General features: G+C 36.4%; 1 protein-coding gene across 1 annotated transcript in view; it reads right to left on the bottom strand.

The window, feature by feature from the left end:
- Positions 1 to 19,465, bottom strand: part of LOC122787930 (serine/threonine-protein kinase N2-like) — a 122,978-nt gene extending 103,513 nt beyond the window's left edge. The window contains exons 1-3 of the mRNA XM_044054856.1: positions 19,443 to 19,465; positions 19,293 to 19,334; positions 18,364 to 18,405 (exon numbers count right to left, since the gene is read on the bottom strand). Coding sequence (XP_043910791.1) covers positions 18,364 to 18,405; positions 19,293 to 19,334; positions 19,443 to 19,465 — 107 coding nt within the window. The remainder of the gene's footprint in view (positions 1 to 18,363; positions 18,406 to 19,292; positions 19,335 to 19,442) is intronic.
- Between the last annotated feature and the right edge of the window lie 2,243 nt (positions 19,466 to 21,708).

The following is a 21,708-nucleotide window of genomic DNA, read 5'->3' as shown; positions in this document are numbered from 1 at the left end:
ATTGCTCACTCTTCTTTATGCCTCACCCATTTACACTAACCTAAAAAAATAACCTTAGCAAACGAACTAATTCCTACAACAGTATTGCCCGATTTGCTACTGGCAATCCCTTTAGAACCCACCACTGTCTGAATCTACTGCAACTAGGCTGGCTAGAACTACAAAATCTTCTGTTATTTACACAACTCACCATTGCCTACAAGCTATTTTACCAGCCTAACACCACTCCTATACTCTCTAACCTCATCATCCCCTACAAAAACCTAAACTTACTACGCTCCTCTAGCAAACTTCTAGCCACCATAACAAAGTCCAACAACAAAGCAGGGGATTCCTTGATCTCTAACACTGTAGGTAAATACTGGAACCTTCTACCTATAGAACTTACCTTACTTCCCTCTCTGCCTCTTTTTAAACAAAACCTCAAAAAACACCTGAAGATCCATTGGTTATGCCCCTGCAGCAATCCGGATTAATCCTTTGATTCTTTACTTCTCAACTCTCTCTCTCACTTTTCTTCCTAACCTCTGCTGCATATCCCTGTAAGGACTGAGCTGTAAATAGTATTCCTAAAACTACCTATTGTACTGTTATTTTACCTATGTATTATACTGTTTATCGATTTGTCTTATGCTGTCTGACACTGTTTAGCATAATCTTTTTTATTACATTCATATCTTTTATCCTTTATACTGTGTATATATTGTTTCTATATTTTGTGTGCTAATATTGGAGCTTTTCTCCTCGGGCCTCTACTGAAAATGGAAATAGATCCAGCTAGACTAGCCCGGTTAACAAATGTAAAAATAAAAAATAAAAAAATAAATGTTTACACCATGAATCTTGAATTCCTGCTCTCTCGCACTCAAAACAGTAACACAGAAGAGGTTGTCAACTCATCCACCACAACTCTTACACATAGTACCACTACTTATACACATAGTAGGCATCTAACACATAAATCAACATATGTGGAGGTTCTCTCAAAAATTTTACTGAAACACCAGAGACCCCAAAACACAAGACTACTACAACTAACACAGTTCCAATAACACCCAAGACACATAGCAACACCATGTCCTTAAAGCGTAACACTCAAAAACAAATTTTCTTGTCATTGGAAACCCCATAGTAAGGCACACGGATGTGCCACTCACCAGGTTAGATAAGGAGAAAGTCACAGTCAGCTGCATATCCAATGCCAGGATTCGTCAGATCACGCATGCACTCAGGTCTCTCAGCAACAAGTACCATTATGACTCTGTCATAGCTCATGTTGGAGTGAACAATCTGAGATGTACCTCACTGGACTTCATGAAGAGAGACATGATTGAGCTCTCTGAGTATGTGTCCCAGGCATGTATGTCTCTAGGCTTGAGCGGCATATTACCCTCACATAGAACGATGCCACAGTATAAACAAAAAATGATCAGTTTCAATAATTGGCTTAGTTTTTTGTGTCATTCTAAGGGATCTAGTTTCTATCAGGCTGGGATGACATTTTTGACAAACCTTGCTGCTTTGCCAAAGAGAGTTTGCACCTGGGCACCACTAAGCTTTCGGCTGTTGGCAAAGGCTCTTGCCTCCCCCATAATGCCTTTTTTAGGCAAGGTCTCAAAAACAAAATTGTCAATGTGAAAATTGTCAATATTAACAAAATAAGGGTGATGCTGCTGATTTTTAAACCAAAACCTGCACACCCTGGAAGCACTTCTCTCACTGGAAGATGTAGAAGTCTGTGCAGTCACAGAACCTGGTTCAAGGCCTCAGACAACACCCTGGCCTTGCAAGGCTACAATGCCTTCCACACGTTCAGACCACAAAACAAATGTGAGAACCAAAGGAGGTGGTATTTCTATCTATATTAGATATAAATACACCTCCAGACTAGTTAGACTGGACAAATCCACGGAGTTACTCCAAGTTCAGACTACTGTGGGTAAGACCTCCATTCAAATTCATTGCAAGCTATAGATCCCCCTCCTTGAATCACATGATGCACATGAGGCCTACTTGACCAAAGTGGAGTCAATCCAAATACAGCCAAACACTCTGGTCATGGGAGATTTCAATTATCCCACCATCAACTGGGAAACCTACTCCAGCCCTAACTCACTTGCGCAAAAGTTTCTCAACTTTGTTAACTCAAATGCCATAGAACAAATTGTTCAAACCCCAATAAGAGGAACGGACATACTATATCTGGTTCTCACTAACATGACAAATGGATGCACCACCACAACTGTCAGACCCTCACTAGTTAAATCTGACAACAAATCAGTCTTCTTCAACCTGGCACTAACATGAGAAATCGCAAAGGGTGAAGTAAGACTAAAAAACTTCTCCAAGGCAAACTATACCCTCCTAGGAGAAGGTACAAATGCTTTCCAAGCCCCACCCCCACCTGGAAGTGGTAACTACACCAAAGCTTACACTGAAGCATTTTTGTGGGTCAACATCGTAATAGCTTGAAAGCAGTATTTCCATTTCTGAGAAAAAAAATAAGAATGCCTATTTTTGTCCAAAATATAACATTCTGCAGTTGTATTTCTGTCATGACACTTTAGCTGAGTTCTGACTTTGTATGCAGAATAACATCACTCCATTATTAGTTGGAGGAATTCTGAGTTAAAAAATTGACAATATGCACTTATCCAAACACTGAGAGATACTGCATTATGAATGTGCCACTCACACACACACTGTTATACTACATACTAATCCCTCTAACTTATGTTTGTCTTAATTAGACATCAGAGGTTGGTCTGTCCTAGCTGTTAAGTAACTGCTAAAAGGAAGTCATAATTTTTTTCGCAGGTATAGAAAATTGCCTATTCTTTTGTACATTGGACTTCCCTTCATCTCTCTCTCCAAGTCCCCCACTTCTGATCTGCCATCCTGAATGTCTATAAACACTCACAACTTGCTTAGCATGTTCTGATTATGACTTTTCTTATACTGCAAGTACATTTTCACTTTTTATTGCTGACTCTTGGCTGAGTGTATTTCTTTTTTGGTTGTCCATGTGGCTTTGTTTACTTAAAACTGTCAGGAGTAATTCATCTGCATATTTTGCATTCTGGAATGTAAATTATGACTGATCTATCATTGTGAGTGCAACATGATATTAGCCACACACTTGTGAAAAAATCTGGAATTAAAGCCAATTTTAAGATTAATAAAAAAAATGAAATCACTGATAGGGATGAGTCCGTCTGAGACACATTGGCAGTAATTATGTCACAAAGATTTGTAGATTGCAAATTATTAATGTTGTTATCAGTGGTAAAGGGTGTCAACCCGTTTTCTATACTGTATTTTCTGTTATAAACTTGATTTGCAGTGCAAGCCTTCCATTTCACTATACTAACCATATTCTTGCATAACTTGTGGTTAAATTAACTGGGTTAGTATATTTCACTGAGTCTTTGAAATCTTTGTCATAACTTGATCATGTATTGATATTTTTTCCAAAATATTCAGCATGCCTTCGGTGCTACATCACTTCATGAATTTAAAGTTGTGCAGTTTGTTCCATATGATGGCATTACAATCATATACTTTCTGGATGGAAGATGAACATTCTCTGCCAATTTAATTTGCGATGCAACTTTGTGAAAACAGTACGATGAAAATTTAGAATAAAAATACTGGAAGCACTAAAACTTTTGAATGTTTAATAATGTTAATGTTCTTGTAACTGAATATTTCACTGTTTTCGTTCTAATGTTTCATTACATGCATTTGCATGTTTACTTGATTTTTTAAAGAAAGTTGACTTTGCCCTTTACTGGCATTTAGTATGAATGATGGGGGGTAAATAGTGATGTGACAGTGGTAAGATGGTGTAGGTAAGCTGGACACTTGAGTTCAACAGTGGTGAACAAGATGCATTGGGAAGGGTGGAAGTGACAGTATGATACTTACACTGAGTTAGCACAATTAAATAGTAGCTAGAAAACAGCTGAATTTGGTTATAGCTAGGTGACAACAATGGTGAAATTGTAGCAAGATGGGTGGTAGTGATTTTGAGCTGCAAAGAGTGAAAGGTAAAAAAGGGACTAATAATGAAACTGCATAAGTGAAACAGATATAGATTAGGTGACATTTGTGGTGCGATGGCATGTGTTAGGGGCATGAAGAGTCTGGCACAGCCAAGCAGCTCATGTACCAGAAAATACTTATAGTAGTATCACACAATTCCCAGGATCTGGCTAAGTAATTGGAAGGGACGATAGCTTTGCATAGTATGAAAATAAATGCTGCTTTTTTACCACTTTATGATCAGCTTCTAAGTCAATCACTCAGTATTTCTCTATTTATTAATGGTCAGAACACCTAGTATATAATGTTTTCATTTGAAGAGTGTCTGAATATGCAAAGAAACTAAGCAGTGCAATGAAACTATACCAAGCTACTTAAATGACAGCACATTTTCTGTGGGGTTTCCTTTTTTTGCGTGGAGTTAAATCCACTGTATGAAGTAACAGGAGGGTCAACAGTGTAGTTTCTTTGTTGTGTAAATGGTACTATAATTAACCTTTTATGTAGACTCTTATGCATTTAAGTTTAAAGCAGTGTGGAATTGCATTAAAACTCTGATGCATCAGCAACAGACATGATTCCTCTGAATGTCATAGCAGGGCTTGGGCTGAATGTCTTTGCCTTAGTGGCGCGTTTTTGGCCATATTTATAAAAGAGGATGAACAGTCATTTAAAAAGGCAGGCTAGCATTGCTTGCAGATCCTTGGGAATACTGACACAACAGAAAATGGGCATATATTGTGCTGCAGACCCAGACCATCTACATGTAAGGACACAATTTTACTTTAAACAAGAATATTGCAATATAGTGATATATTTATAAACTACTAGTTTATCACTTACAGCACAGAACTAATCAGTACTGCATTTTGTGTGATTAATAAGGAAGAAAGTATAAAAAACAACATTTTTGTGAGTCAACATCATAATACCTTGAAAGTAGAAAAGTACTTCCATTTCTGGGAAAAAGTAAAGAAGTCTGTTTTGGCTCAATATCATCTATTATATGGATATATTGTCTTTTTAAATGTCTATAAACAGCAAAACTAGATGGAACCTAGGAAAAGTAAGATGAATCAAAACAAGTGGCAATTAATATCAGCATTTAAATGATGTCACTGGCAAGTTATAATACATACATATATATATATATATATATATATATATATATATATATATACACACTACTGAAAAGGTCATAAGCTTAGAGTATTCTGTATTAAATGCCTTTCTACTTATGGTGTTACTATAATTTCTATGAAAAGAAATCCTTCTTTCACATGCTGGTTTATATTTTCCTAATAGATAATATGGAAATACTGTTTCCATGCTTTTTTGATTTTTTATTAAACTGATTTGTATGATTAGGGTAAACAATTTTAATTCTGGAAAGGAACCACTTACAAAAGCAGTTATAGGGCACAACTGTATATTTACCAGTCTTGGATATATTTGTGAGTCCTAGTGTTCCATGATATTGTTTATTGTTTTTATACTAAGAGCTGCATTCAAAAAGCCAGATTAGTTGTTCACTTACAGGTTTGCAGCGCAAATGTTCAAGAGATGACTAGAATGCAGGGAATGGACCAAATTCCAAAAGACTTGCTCTCATTGCAAGTGACTTGAGTTACAAAAATGCATTTTGCAATGATATCCCATCACAGATGAACTGAAACGGCACTGTTTTTCCCAACAAAAAACATTTAAATGGAAAGCAGTAAAACTTTAATGAAAAAGGGACTTAAAAAGGGAGAAATGATGATACTTACAATTTTTGTGTTGCTTTCATAAAGTTTTTCCTGTCAGCTTTCCTAAAAATAAATAAAATAATGCAAATTAAATGATAAAACAAAACAATGCCGAACATACACAAGCACACACACTTATACACCATGTACAAATATGTACTGATATGACTGACTGATAGTTCCTTTCTTAATTAAAATGTAATGAGACGTAGCATATAAAAGACTGCTGAAGTGTCTAGCTGAGCACTTAAGGGGTTTTACCCTCAATCAAAAACTCTTCACTGTGTTTAGTTCAAATATAGCTGAAGGAAGACAATACAAGCTCAAACTACTTTCTTGAGAAGGTTACTTGCAGCATTTGAGGGTGGGTGTTAAAGGGGAGTCAAAGGAGGAACTTGTAAAAGCTGAAGAAGTGACCAGAATGGTGACTGTCAAGGTTCACTAGAATGAGGGTCGTACAGCAGCTGCCAATCTTTCTACAAAGCCCTTGATTAGTTGTCATTCAAGTACAATCTAATCTTGATTTTAAAAATAATAAAAAACTGAGAATTAAAATTCAGTTTCATTAAGGGATTGTTTAAACTGGAAAAAGGCAGAACAAAAGAAGTTTGATGTGTATTTTATAAAAGCAAGTCCCTTGGCCAAACTTCTACAAAAGATTTGGTATTGTCTCATGAGCAGTTATAGAGGATACCATTCTGGAGTGTGAATGCAATGCCTACACATTCATCTCAGTTGTAAGAAAGGTCACCCTTTAGCCTACATCCTTATAACATTAGTGTTCTCTCTCCTGAAACCGCAAAGATCACAGCAGTGAAAAGATACAGTGCTTCTGGAGCTAGATTCATGCATTAGCATGGGATGTCTTTGTCTAAAGGTGTGGATACCTACAAGATTTTAATATTGCAATATAGTGATATATTTGTAAATTACTAGTTTATTGCGTATAGCACAGAACTAATCAGGACTGCATTTTGTCTAACTGCTATGGATGAGATTAGAAAAACAGCATTTTTGTGGGTCAACATCGTAATAGCTTGAAAGCAGAAAAGTACTTAGCTCACACCGCCCTCCTTTAAGATTTATTGGATCCTGTTCCACAATACCAAATGTAAATCTTGTAATATCATAGCAGTGTAATGTGTGTTTATACAATGAGCTGTTGACATTCCCTTTAGATATTGCATAAAGATGTTCATATATTCTAGTTTTTAATTTTCTTTCAGTCTTCACTCAGTCTTCCCAATATAATAAACACCAAGTCTGTCAAACTGCAATATAAACTAAACCTTTAGTGCTGCAATTTCATTTCACAAGATTAACCCTCTATCCATTCTCCCTTAAAGTAATGCTGTTAGACTCTAATATATAAGGGCATTGTCTGCACATTTCACACTTAGATGTACCCTTAGCAGGTAGATGTATAATATTCGTAGAATGTTCGAATAATGACTTAACATTTCTGCCTGTCTTATAGACAAAGTTGGGGTTATTCCCAAGGATGTTCAAAATATCGGGGTTACCTTTAAATATTGCCCAGTTTCTGGAAATAATGGTTCTTACCTCAACTTCACCTACCCCATATGGTAATATCATACAATCACTATGCTAGAAAAAAACATTACACTTAGTGGCAATATCTCCTAAGTTGCCTTCACCTAATAGGGGATTGTATTTAACTCCCCATCCTGCTAAAATTTCCAGTTTGATGGGAGCATGTAAATTATTGGGATAACCTCTGTTTTTGAACATAATTATAATAAAATCAATTTCAAATGTAAAACTTGTAATATCTGAGCACATTTGTGCTGCCCTTACTAAGTGACCTTTAAAAATATTTTTTTTGTAAATGTGGGGTGACAGCTTTTATAATTAAGATAATTATTAGAAAATGTTTGTTTCCTCAATATATAGGAACTAAACAACCCATGTAATGTATCTTTAGAAAGTGTAACATTTAAATAGTTTATAGAATTCTCAGAGACTGTTGAAGTAAATTTAAAATATGTACAAAGACTATTAAGATGTTCCACAAACAGTGTTGATTGGTCATCTGTTTCCTTCCAAAGAATAAAAATGTCATCCAAAAATCATAAATATATGTACCATTTTGAGGGAAAACGGGACTTGAAAAACTTTTCTTCCCATGCATATAATACCATGTTAGCATACAAAGGGGCATAGCTTGCTCCCATTGCCACACATTTCAACTGTTTATAGTATTCTCCCTCAAACAAAAAGAAATTATTCTTTAGGATAAACTCCATGCCAACCATTATAAAATTAGTAAGTGTGTCATTAAAGTTTGTTAAAGCCTTGTTGCTTTATAAAGTAGTTCTAGACCCTCTTCATGAAGGATAGAGGTTGTTGTTGTGTCTTTCGGCTTTTCCCGGTTAGGGGTCGCCACAGCGGAACTCCGGTCCGCTAATGATTGGTAGTTGATTTTTACGTGCCGAGTTGCCAGCCCTAATGCACAACCTTCAACGAAGGCACGCCCATTCACGCATGTCTCCACGCAGAAGATGCTCTAGCTGAGAGTCGAACCAGACAGCGTCTTACTGTGAGGTGACAATGCTACCGCAGCACCACAAATCTATTGCGTCTATTGTGGAAAAACAACAGTCCTTTGAAAACCACAATGGGTTAATCTTAGTTAAAAAGTCCCAAGAATCTTTTAAAAAATAATGAACTGAATTAAACACTCCTTTAAAAAGCCTAGCAATAAAAATACCTAGAAGGTGTGTGGGGCTACCATTAGCAGAAATAATAATCCTGAATGGTAGTTATACTATTTCTTTATGTATTTTAGGTATTCCAAATGCTATGGTTATGTAAGGATGGTCAACCTTTAAAAAGTTAAAACGTTCCTCAGAGATGACCCCTTGTAAAACTGCATCCTCAGTTAATAAATGTATCTTCTTATATGCAATAAATACTTCATTTCCTGAGGAAATTTGGTATTTGGCTTCATCTGAAAAAATACTAGTAAGGGAATTAACATAATCTAACCTGTTAAAGATAACAATCCTCCACACCCTTATCAGGCTTCATAATCCTAATTATTTTGTCATCTCTTAATACCTACATTAGGTTATGGTCACTTCTAGTTAAATTGTACATCTTTTTATTCTACTCAAGTGTTTGTTAGACATTGAGTACAATTCTGTTGCACAAACATTTACAAATGCCTGAATCAATGGATGTAAGGGGGAATTGAAACAACTCTTTCTTTTTAATATTCTATTGGTAGCTAAATTCCCCGTATTTACATGCTCCCAAAACATGAACCAAAAATTCAACTTTCAGGTAAATTACTTTAATTCAGTAATTGTGTCTACCAAACCGATCTTAAATGAAGGTATCAATTTAAAACCTTTAGTGAACAATGTTTCATTTATTTAAAGAGATGTATAGTTGAAAATATTGAAATCACGATAAGAATTTAATATGCCATTATTACCAATCACAATAGTATTTTCAAAAGTAGGGGGTGTACTAACATTCAATTTCAATTTATTTGATGGGATGTAATTATCCAATTAAGTTTAAATCAATTTGTGAATTTTATGATTATATAAGGTTGAGTTTGTATGTTTCATTCAGTTCTGATGAAGTGTCTATGAAGTTCAAGAGATGAAAGCACTTAACTTTTTTGTTAATAAATCGTATTTGTTGGAAAATTGTGTGATCTGAATTCTTTGAGGGTATGGAGCTTATGATGTGGGGCCACTGAAGTGCCTGTTTGTAACTTCTAAGTATTGTTTTTCTGGTGATCACATCCACGTTTTATTTTGTTGAATCAATGCAAGTGACAATTAGCATTTAAATGCCATGTCATTGTCAAGTTCTAATATACACACACACACACACATATATATATATATATATATATATATATATATATATATATATATATATATAGATCCCTATCACATAGTCGACAGGCCATATGATCGACTTTCATTTGGTTGACAGTTCATTTGGTCGACAAGCAGTTTTATGTGGGGGGCTTCACCCCCACCCCCCCAATGTGGGGGGCTGTGCCCCCCCCTAACTATATATATCAACTCCAGGGTTGCACAACATTGGGGAGGGGGGCAAATTTGTCTGTCGACCAAATGAATTGTCGACCAAATAAAAGTCGATCAAATGATATATATATATCTCAGGTAGACCCATATATATATATATATATATATATGTGTGTGTGTATATGTATATATATTTATATATACATATATATATATATATATATATATATATAATCATATGCATGCATATATGTGTGTTGAATAAGTTTTCGCATGTTAGTGCAGTTTATTTATTTATGTGCTTGGTTCCTTTATATAATTTTGAGTAGCACATCTCTATAAAAATATGCAGTGATCTGTTCTTGTGTATTCACACTGATGACACCAGGGGGCAAAACCGGTCACCGGTCTGTGTTTGTCAGCAGTATGGCCACTGTGAGGATTACCTGAATGGTTGCTCTGAGTATTTGCACTTGGATTAAATTATAACGTTGATTCTAGTGTTTGTTTTGGGTCCCTTTGTTTGGATTTCTATTTTGAGACGTGGAAGAAGGTATGCGAGTACTGGAAGTTGGTTTTGGGGTCTTGGTGTTGTGTTCCGAGCACTGCGACAATTCTGGCATGCACCTATTGTTTTGGGGATATTGAGTATCTAGAGTGCTGCCTGCTTTTTTGACTTTTTGATTAATTTCAACTTGGGACTTTGTGTTTGTGTTTGAGCATTTACATTCACGGCTATGGGAGGCCACCTGCATGCTTTTATCAGCAATTTGCTGTCAGATAAAGATGATGTGGCTTGTTTTGAGGGCCGCAGTGCTACTAGAGGAACGGAGATCCCTGTGGAGGTGAGTCGTGTTAAAAATATGCAACTGATGTTTAAAGAACTAACTTTGGTCACCAAGAGATTTCAATCGACCATATGGCATATTAAATTATTGAAGGCATATATTAAGGCGGTGATGGCACCACAAGGTTTAAGAGTCTATCTGGAACCTGGGGTGGGCAAAGAAAATGCTGACTTTATGTCAAAATAGCGTTTGATTCAAAGCACAGCTTCAAAAATGTTCATTGAGTTACTTGTTGAGTTCTTTGAACATTCTCTAATTGATATCAGGCTGAAACTTGATGAATGTTTAGAAAATATGCAACAATATGAAAACGAGGCGGATTATCAGAAAACTTATGAGGCTTATTTAAATGAAGCGAATGCGTTTGAAGATGAGGTCAGGAACAAGAAACTCAAGAAGTTTAACTGAGATTTGGGGGCTATGACAAATAATGTCGTTTTTTCTTGGAAATCAACCAAAAGATCTGTGCGTTTCTCGGACTTTACTAAAAAACAATCTAAATTCAAATGGAAAAGGAACAAATCGATCTTGAAGCCTTCAAGAGGTGCTGAAGGCTTTACTGATTCCAGTACATCGGACTTTTCATCTAATCCAGCCAGTACTGATACTGAAGCAGAGTTTGGAAGATTTGGAATCACCTGTTCACAAAAAATCCAGCGGAAGAGGAGGCTCTTTAGGAGAGGGGGACGTAAACATCAAAGGTAGACCTGGGAGCAACACAGAGCAAACATTCAGGAAATTAATGCAAACATAGCAGAGAGCTGTGATGTAGAGATGGATATGAGTTAACTCCACAAGAAAAGAGTGTGTTAAATAAAGGCTTTAGTTATGTGCCATCATGTTTCATTTCTGAGTTTGATATGTGTATTGATGTCAAACCATTTTGTAGAGCTTTGAATTTGAGATATTTTTTCAATACTAAAGCTGATGGTAATGATACTAATGATGCTGCGTCTGATGTTTGTCTTTTTAAGAAATCTGACTTCCACCCACCATATCACTCTCGAGTGAAATTATTTAAAGATTTGGTTTTACATGACCTACATGTTGATCAAAATTCTATTTTCAGGGAATTTGGTGACAACCTAACTAGACTTGAGAGAAATGCATTGATAAAGTTAAAGAATAACAAAGATTTAGTGATAGTTAAGTCTGACAAGGGGGGTGCTACTCTATTATGGGCACAAACTGGCTATATGGGAGAAGCTTTAAGTCAATTGAGGGATGGCAGGTTTTATTATAACCTGACTCTTGATCCTACGATGGATTTTAAATGAAAGATTAATGAATTTCTTTTGAATGCCAAGCTAAATGGGGATATATCAGAATCCCTTTATAGGCAGCTTCTTGTGGACAATCCTAAACCTCAACGGTTTTATATTTTGCCCAAGATACATAAAACTATACTGAACCCCCAGGGAGACCTATAGTCTCGAGGAGAAGTTCTTTAACAGAACCCTTGTCGACATATCTGGAATATGAATTAAAACCATTACTCAGTCTGGTTAAGGCTAGGTTGAAAGACTCTAATAATTTTTTGTGCTTAATGAATGACCTGCAAGTACATCCTGAATCTTATCTCTGTACCCTTGATATCCAATCATTGTACATGAATATTCCACATAGTGGGGGTATTCAGGATTTGAAATATTGGTTAGAAGTATATGGTAAACATCAACCTAGACAGATTGATTTTCTATTAACTTTAGTGCAACTGGTTTTGGAGCAGAATGTATTCTATTTTTGTGGCGAGTGCTACTTGCAAATAATGGGAACAGCGATGGGCACTACTTTTGCGGCTATATATGCAGACCTCTTTATGGGGTATATAGAGAGGCACCTTATATATGGTGACTCTAATCCCTTCATGAAAGAGCATACCATGTGGCGTCGTTATCTGGACGACTGCTGGGGTATCTGGTCTTGAACTATCCAAGACTGGCTTAAGTTTGTGAAATACTTGAACTCAAATAAATTTGGTCTAAAATTCACTGATAGAATTGAGATTGAGAGTATTGATTTCTTGGGCATTACTGTGACTAAGAACTCAGATGGTACCATGAAGACATACCTCTATAGAAAGCCTTTTACTAAGAATGCCATTTTGGAGGCGAACAGTTGCCATCCTAGACACATCATGTTAATATACCGAAGGCTCAATTTCAGAGGCCTAGGCACATTTGTAGTGAGAATACGTGTTATAAAACTGAATTGGATAAAATGGGGGACAGATTTGTTAGGCAAGGTTATTCAAGTACAAATATTAGGAGAGACAAAGCCATTGCATCCAATTTTATTAGGGATGATTTCCTGTTAAATAGGAATCTAGATGTAGAATACATGAATGTGAGGTCACAAGCTAACCCAAAAAACAGATTTGTTACGAATTCTGGTACTAATATATTTAAAATTAGGGAAGTGATCTCCAAGCATTGGGATATATTGAAAGCCAATCTATTTTTGATCAATGTTTAGAGAACAATTGTTCTTACAGTTATAGACAAGGTAGAAATATAGGTGATTGGTTGGATGATAATAAATCAAGGACTTCAACAAAGGGTAGTAACCCCTGTGATAATTGTGTCTATTGTAGGGTGATGTCGCTGACAAAATCCTTTACATCTAACAATACGCCTAAGGCTTTTGATATTAAGCATTTGATAACTTGTCATACTGGATGGGTGGTTTATATGACAGTGTGCCAATGTGGTGCTGTCTATGTCGGACAGACTTCGAGAAGCTTGAAGAGTAGAATTGCGTTACACTTGAGTGATATCATTTGCAAATGTCAAAGGGGTGCATTATTTAAGCAGAGTTTAATACATACTACAGCAGAATTCCTTTTTGTGGGCATTGATATGGTGAAGGGTAGTATGTCATTTCGGCCACAGAACCCAAACCAAAATACAAAAGGTGGGGGTGTATCCATATTAATCAATGATACTCACACCTCCAGGTTAGTGGCACAGCACGATGCTTCAGAGATCATCCACGTGCAACTAACAATGGGCAAAACTACAATTTAAATTGTAGCTTGCTACAGATCACCCACCATGTCCCAGGACCCCCATTCCATGTTTCTGGAAACACTGGGAAACATAAAGGTCCTACCAAACACCCTAATATTGGGTGATTTCAATTACCCAAACATTAACTGGGAGAACTACTCAAGTACTAACTCCCTTACCCAACTTTTCCTAGAATTTATAAACTCAAACGCCCTGGTTCAACTGGTCAACACTCCCACCAGAGGTGACAACATATTGGACCTGGTCATTACCAACATGGGCGACCAGTGTTCCACACCAGAGGTTAACCCCTCACTGGTTAGATCTGACCATAAACAAATCACTTTGGATATCCATATTCCGCCCCCACCCCAGGACAAGAAAACCACTGTGAAAAACTTTTCAAAAGCAAACTTCACGTTATTTAAGACCGAGGTGGAAAGTTTCAAAGCTCCCATGCTGAAGGATAACACTGTCCAGGCTGTAAAATCCTTTACTAATGCATTCTATGGGCAGTTACAAGAATGCATGGATTGTGCCATCCCAAAAAAAACAAGACTTACTCCTCCAAGAAAAGGAAACCAGTCTGGTGGACTCCTGCCATAAACAAGCTATACAATAGAAGGAGGAAACTAGTTCAGAAAAGAGTAAAATCCCAAGAAGGGAAAACATCCCTGATCAGTATCAGCAAGAAACTATGATCCCTCATAAAATCATCCAAGGCGAGCGTTGAAAGAAAAATTGCCAAGGACTCCAAAGATAACCACAAGGCATTCTTTAGCTATGTCAAGAATCTAAATGGCAATGCTCAGATCTGCTCAGAGTTAGTGCAGAATGGCACAAAATACACTGAACTGACCGATATTGCCAACATCCTGGCATACAGGTTCAGCGTAAACATCACCCCCCCTCACCCCCAAAAGGGACTATAACCATACCAGAAGAATGTAGACTCCCTGAAATCACAGACACTCAGGTTAAAACAGCCCTCTCTAAAGCCAAAAACACAGCATCAGTGGGACTGGATGGTGTCCCAGGCTGCGTCCTACACGAGCTCAAAGATGAACTAACCCCTCACCTAAACACACTGTTCAAACTCAGCCTCTCCACAGGCTTCATACCCATAGAGTGGTGCACAGCAACGGTTATTCCACTCCACAAAGGTGGAGCCACAACAGACCCTGGGAACTATCGCCCTATAATCCTGACTAGCTTGGTCTGCAAGGCTATGGAGTGCATCATCATAGAACTCATTAACAGAGATATTAGGAACCTCCAAACACTGGACCCTACCCAGTTTGGCTTCGTTAAGGGCAGATCATGCCTCCTAAACCTGGTGGACTTCTTTGAGACAGTTACCAAGGCTATAGATGAGGGAAAGGTGGTACACACAGCCTACCTAGACCTCGCTAAGGCCTTTGGCACCATTCCCCATTCTGGTATTATAGACAAGCTCACCAGCCTGAACATAAACCCCTACATCACAAGATGGGTTGCCAACTGGCTCATAGACAGAACCCACATGGTGAGAGTTGCAGGAGCTAGGTCCGACTCTAAACTGGTTACAAGTGGCGTTCCCCAGGGCTCAGTCCTAGGACCTCTTCTGTTCGGCATATACGTCTCAGAGGTACAGGCAAGCACAGGAGGACTATGGCTGATCAAGTTCGCAGACGACTGCAAACTAGGGGCTATAATTGACTCTCCGGCTGACACAGACATCCTCCAAAAGGGTCTCACTGAGATGGATACCTGGTGTCAAAATTATGGCCTCAAGCTAAATGCCAAAAATTGCATAGTCATCCTCTTTGGAAAAAACAAAGTACCCACAAACTACCACATAGGTGGTAGTCCTCTAAATACAGAAGACGTAATAAGGGATCTGGGGACCCAAGTAGATAGTAATCTCACATTGCCAAAGTGGTTAGAAAATCCTTCTACATGGCCCACCTAATCACAAAAGGGTTCGCATCCAGATCAAAAGAGGTAATTGTGCCCCTCTACTCATCACTCATCAGACCCATCATAGAGTACAACGCCCCATTTGGGATGTACCTTACAATACACCTGCAACAGCTGGAAAGACCACATACGTACCTCACTAAGAGGATCACTGGCCTCAAACAGATGCCCTATGCAGCTCGACTGAAGAAACTCCAGTTGTACTCGGTTGCATACCGCCTACTCAAACGTGATCTCTGCCTGACATACAAGGTCATGTCCAACCCAGAATTGATGGACATGCTCCACCTAAAGAAAACCTTATTCCCTCAAGCCACACGCTCTAGGGATCTAAACCTCACCACAGCAATAAATAGGACGTGCTGAAGGGATAGATTCCTGTCCCAGAGACTTCCCATGCTTTGGAACAAGATCCCAATCTACATTAGGCAGAGCTCCTCACTAACATTCTTCAAAAGAAACCTTGACGAGTGGATGGGAAACAGAAAGTGGCTCTGCTGGACATTGGCACAGGGAACTAATCTAAGGGGGTGGAGAAAGCCAACACATTCTGGCTAGGCTTATAAATGCCTTTCGGGCAGATAGCCAAGTACCAACCTATGAACCTATAAGTAAACATGAATTGCTAGACAGAAAAGAATGGATGTGGATGATTAAACTAGGTGCATTATACAAACCAGGTCATAATGACCATTGGTAGGTTTGTTTTGGGTTTGGGGATGATTGTTTCTTTAAAACTTGTTTTTTGATATTATCTAGTTTTTTGGTGAGTTTGGATACTGGGGTTTCTTTGTCTTTGACCATAATAATTTGTCTATCTATGTTTATTGCTATTAATGCACATAAATGTAGATGATAATAACAATTTTTTCTGTTATACCCTTAGTGTCTTTTGGAACAATATATATGTATGTGTGTGTGTGTGTGTATATATATATATATATATATATATATATATATATATATATATATATATGTTTGTATGTGTATATTTTCTTTATGCTTGATATATATATATATAAAATATATGTATATTTTTCTATATAATTATATATATATATATATATATATATATATATATATATGTATATATGTATATATATAATCATATGCATGTATATATGTGTTTTGAATAAATTTTTGCATGTTACTGCAGTTTATTTATTTGTGTGCTTGGTTCCTTTATCTAATTTTGAGTAGCACATCTCTATATAAATATGCAGTGATCTGTTCTTGTGTATTCACACTGATGATGCCAGGGGGCAAAACTGGTCACCAGTCTGTGTTTGTTAGCAGTATGGCCACTGTGAGGATTACCTGAATGGTTGCTCTGTGTATTTGCACTTGGATTAAACTATAACACTGATTCTAGTGTTTGTTTTGGGTCCCTTTTTTTTGGATTTCTATTTTGAGACATGGAAGAAGGTATGCGAGTGCTGGAAATTGGTTTTGAGGTCTCTCTCTCTCTCTCTCTTTATATATATATATATATATATATATATATATATTTATATATATATATATATATATATATATATATATATATATATATATATATATATATATATATATACATGGGTCTACTTCATGTGATCGAAAGTTCATTTGATAGAAACTCATTTGACTGAGACCATAACACCGAAATTTCAAAACACTGAAAAACCTTTTTGACTGAAAACTCATAACACCTAAACATTACAGTGAAAGATATATGCCCTTTTCCCCACTGTAGTGTGATCATGGAGTTAGAATATATAGTTGGGGGTGTGGGGGCATAGTTTAGGTAAATATTGTTTTTTGCAAAGAGTTATTCATTGCAGTTATAAGTATCCTTGTGTATGGTTTAAAATGTCTGAAGTATGTGGGGGGCTCTGACCCCCACACCCCACTAACTATATATTCTAACTCCAGTATTGCACTACAGTGGGGAAAAGGGCATAATCCTTGAAATGTCATGTTTAGGTGTTAGGAGTTTTCAGTCAAATGGGTTTTCAGTGTTTTGAAATTTCGGTGTTATGGTCTTAGTCAAATGAGTTTCTATCAAATGAACTTTCAATCATATGAAGTAGACCCATGTGTGTATATATATATATATATATATATATATATATATATATATATATATATATATATGTATATGTATAGTAATGTACATTTGCATAAACATTTTCTGTGTCTATGCTGCTGAAAAGGTTATAAGCTTGGAATATTTTGTATCAAATTCATTCCTACTTATGGTGCTTCTGTCAAATGCTGGTTTATATTTTCCTGATAGATAATAAGGAAATAATGTTTTCACAATTTTGGATTTGTAAGATTAGGGCAAACAATTTTCGTTATGGAAAGTAATCACTTATGAAAGCAGTTTTAGGGCACAACTGTATATTTACCCGTCTTGGATGTATTTGTGAGCCCCAATGTTCCATGACAATATTTATCTCTTTTATACTAAGAACTGCATTCAAGAAGTCAGACTAGTTGTTCACTTGCAGGTTTGCAGCACAAATGTTCAAGGGATGACTAGAATACAGTGACTGGACCAAATTCCAAAAGACTTGCTCTCAGTGTAAATGACTTCAATTATAATAATGCATTTTGTAATGACATGCCAAAACAGATTAACTGAAAATGATATTGTTTTCCCAACATAAACCATTCAAATAGAAAACAGCAGGCAAACTTTCATGAACAAGGGACTTGAAAAAGGAGAAATTATGATACTTACGTTTCTTTTGTTTCTTTCATGAGCTTTTCGCAGTAGGACAGTCTAAAATAAATGAAATAATGGAAATTAATAGACAAAGCAAAAAAATGGTGAGCACACACACACACACACACGCACAAATATATAGTGCGTGCATTTTTGATGTAACAGAAGTCATTCATTAGGAGTTAATAACACTGAAGAAAAACAAAAAAGCTGGACTATATGCTAAAACCACACAGTTTATTCCCAAAACACAATCCAGTAAAGCGCTTTTCGTTCGCAGTTGTTAAAAATCATTTAAATAAATTATTTAAATAACATAATAATGATTTTAACTTAAGGCGAGAATATTCACTACAAACTAGTGATTATTTATAAATTGAATAAACTGGTTAAAATGTAATGTACACTCTATTTAAGAAAGGAATGGTGTATAGCAATTTGTCTGATGAAGTTTAGCCACTGGGCTAAACGAAAAGCTCTTTACTGGATTGTGTTTTGTGAATAAACTGTGTGGTTTTAGCATACAGTCCAGCTTTTTTGCTTTTCTTCAGTTTTATTAATGTGTCTCAATTCAGTATTAGGAGTTAATAACTCAATGATGCTAGGTGCTTTAATACCCACTTGTTCCTAAAAAGGGAGCAAAAAGAGTAACAATTTCTTTCCCGTTGTCTAAAAACAGACATTTAAAAATACAGTATGAGAAAAAAGTTTTGGTAGTTCATTTTAGGGGAAGGAGGCAGTACCTGATAAGTATTACAAAACTGCATTTTGCAAAATATCTCAAATTAAAAGTTAACTAAAACTTCTATGCTTTGTTTAAAGCAGCAAACAAACTTAATAAACAAAGAAATTAAGAGAAAGAAAAACTGCAATATTTAAACCAAAGGAAAATTGATGACAAAGCTTTTTTGTTGTAAAACAATGGAAAACTAATGATAACTTACAGTTTTTCAATTGTGTTTTCCATATTTTCCATGGTAAGGTCCCTAAAAGTAAATGAAATTAAGAGAAAGAAAAATTTAGATATTTAACCAAAGGAAAATTGATGACACAGCTCTTCTGCTATGAAACAATGGAGAACTAATGATACTTACAGTTTTTCAGTTGTGTTTTCCATATTTTCCCTAGTATAGTTCCTAAAAGTAAATAAAATGAAGCACATTAACAGGAAAAACAAACAATCCTTCAGAAATAAGCACTCATACACATATACATACATATGCAACAAAATGACCATCTGAAAGTTCTGCTCTTAATTAAAACATATAATGAGGCTTAGAATAAACAAGGTTGCTGCCTCCTCTAATGGAGTATTTAAGACGTTTCACCCTTGCTCCAGTGCTTCAGGTGAAACATATCTGAAGGGAAAGGTTGAGGCTGAAACTCTTCTTTGATGACAGCACTACCTGCAGCAACAGAGGGTGATGAGTAGTCTTAAAAAAGGACTTGAAAAGGCTAACCTGATGAGCCAGAAAATTGGCTGTTGATGTTTCAGTACAATAAATACGGTGCAGCAGCATCTGCCAGAAACATGGTCCTTTGGCTGACACAGCAAAAACTCAGTACTTCTTCACAAAAATATGAAACCTCTCAAGAAGGGCTGAGTCTCCCAAGGCATGCAGCCATTTTTTTCCTCTTAGTATAGAACATTGTACACTGTGGAGAACAATCCTCCTCCTCTTGTTAATCAGACTCAGGCAGACATAATGCAGTCAAAGCTCCATAGATTAATAAATAAGGAAGTGGCTAACCTGAAAGCTGTAATCTCAAAAACAGACTTGTACTGGCATTGTACAGTGGGATGAAAAGAAAGGGCCAAAGCCTGCATACATTTCCAAATAATACAAGACATGTTTTGAATATTAACTAGAAGCCTTGTTCAGTAGTATACTGAGTTTTAGGACATCACCATAAAAAGATCCAACAAGCCCAGCATGATATTATGTGATTTTACTACTAAATAAATACTGTGAATTGTTACAAAGATCCTGGATGATATGCTTTTTGAGTTATGCCACACTGGTCCCCTTGGTGCAGTGCTATACAATGAATGAAAGGGCAGCTGAGAGGAGATACACCTACTTGTCTTCTCACTAGATGCTGAAAAGGTATTTAAATGAGTTGAGTGTTCCTTCTTGTATAGCCTTCTTGGCAACTCTTTTATACATATTCTGGTAGGCTTTTATCATAATGTTAGAGTCCAATTAAAAGTGACAACTTATATTTTTATACTTGCTGCATCTCCAAGGGGATAGACCTAGGTGTCCTCTTTACCTTTTACTGTTGACCTTGTAACTAGAGCTCCTGGGCCAGCTTTTGAGGCTCCCTCCAATAAAATCGTAGTCTGTTGAAAATTGTTGAAACTGTTGTTGTTCACTGATGATCCCCTTATTTTGTTGACTAATTGAGATAAACATCTGGTGAATATCTCAAATACACTAAGAAAATTCAGCGTGTTCCCATGATATCAAGCTAACAGGGATCAAAATGTTCTGGATATCATCTTTATCCAAACTAAAGACTGAAAAACAAGTTTCCTTTCTCTAGGACTCAAATTTCTTCAGATACCTAAGAAATGACATTCACAGACATCTCCTGTCCACAGTAGCTTAGATTTCTACCACCATCCTAAATATGTGAAGAATATCTGACCTCATACATATCATCTGAATGTATTTGCTTAAGAGATGACAGGTAGTCTCCATGTATAAATTATCACTTTGCCTGTACCTAGCACACATTGTCCTAGCCTTATCCCACTGAAGCAAATTCAGAAGTTGGAAACCATGTTAGCTAGATCTATGGCGGTAGCCATGGTTAAAATGACAGCCTTAAAGATGAGAGAAGATCTTGTTTTTGGAAAAGAATGATATGTTATTATTTAGCACTCAGCTTAATATAGTTTACTACTGCTGTCCATATCACAGTACAAGCTAGAAGGAACAAGATTGTGCCATATTCCTTAAAATACTGAAACTATGGTTGCACCAGGAATTTTATTGAGAAGAGTCTGTCTCAGCATGTAACCCACTGACAGTGGCTAAAATGGATACAGTTTAGCAAGGACTGAGAAATAAATAGGATGTAGTTAGTGCCTCTTGCCAGCACCGTATCTGCTTAGTTTCCTACCAGCGAATCAAGATGCTGACCAGGAAAAGTAGCACTGCAGGGGTGCCGTGCTTGGATTCATAATAGACTTCTTGTAATTTTTTAAACACCTTTATTGAATTATCCATTTACATTTATATAAAAATAATAAACCATATTAATAAGTTCACATTTCCAAACATTATACATCATGTATATTGTTATATAAACTATCATCTAGGCAACATTGCATAAATTATTAAATTCCTGCCT

The sequence above is a fragment of the Protopterus annectens genome, chromosome 13.part0 (genome assembly GCF_019279795.1).
Source record: "Protopterus annectens isolate FY-2018-M chromosome 13.part0, PAN1.0, whole genome shotgun sequence".
NCBI classification, from domain to species: Eukaryota; Metazoa; Chordata; order Ceratodontiformes; family Protopteridae; genus Protopterus; species Protopterus annectens.
The sequence above is the reverse complement of the archived record's forward strand: the minus strand, read 5'-3'. Positions and strand labels throughout refer to the sequence as shown.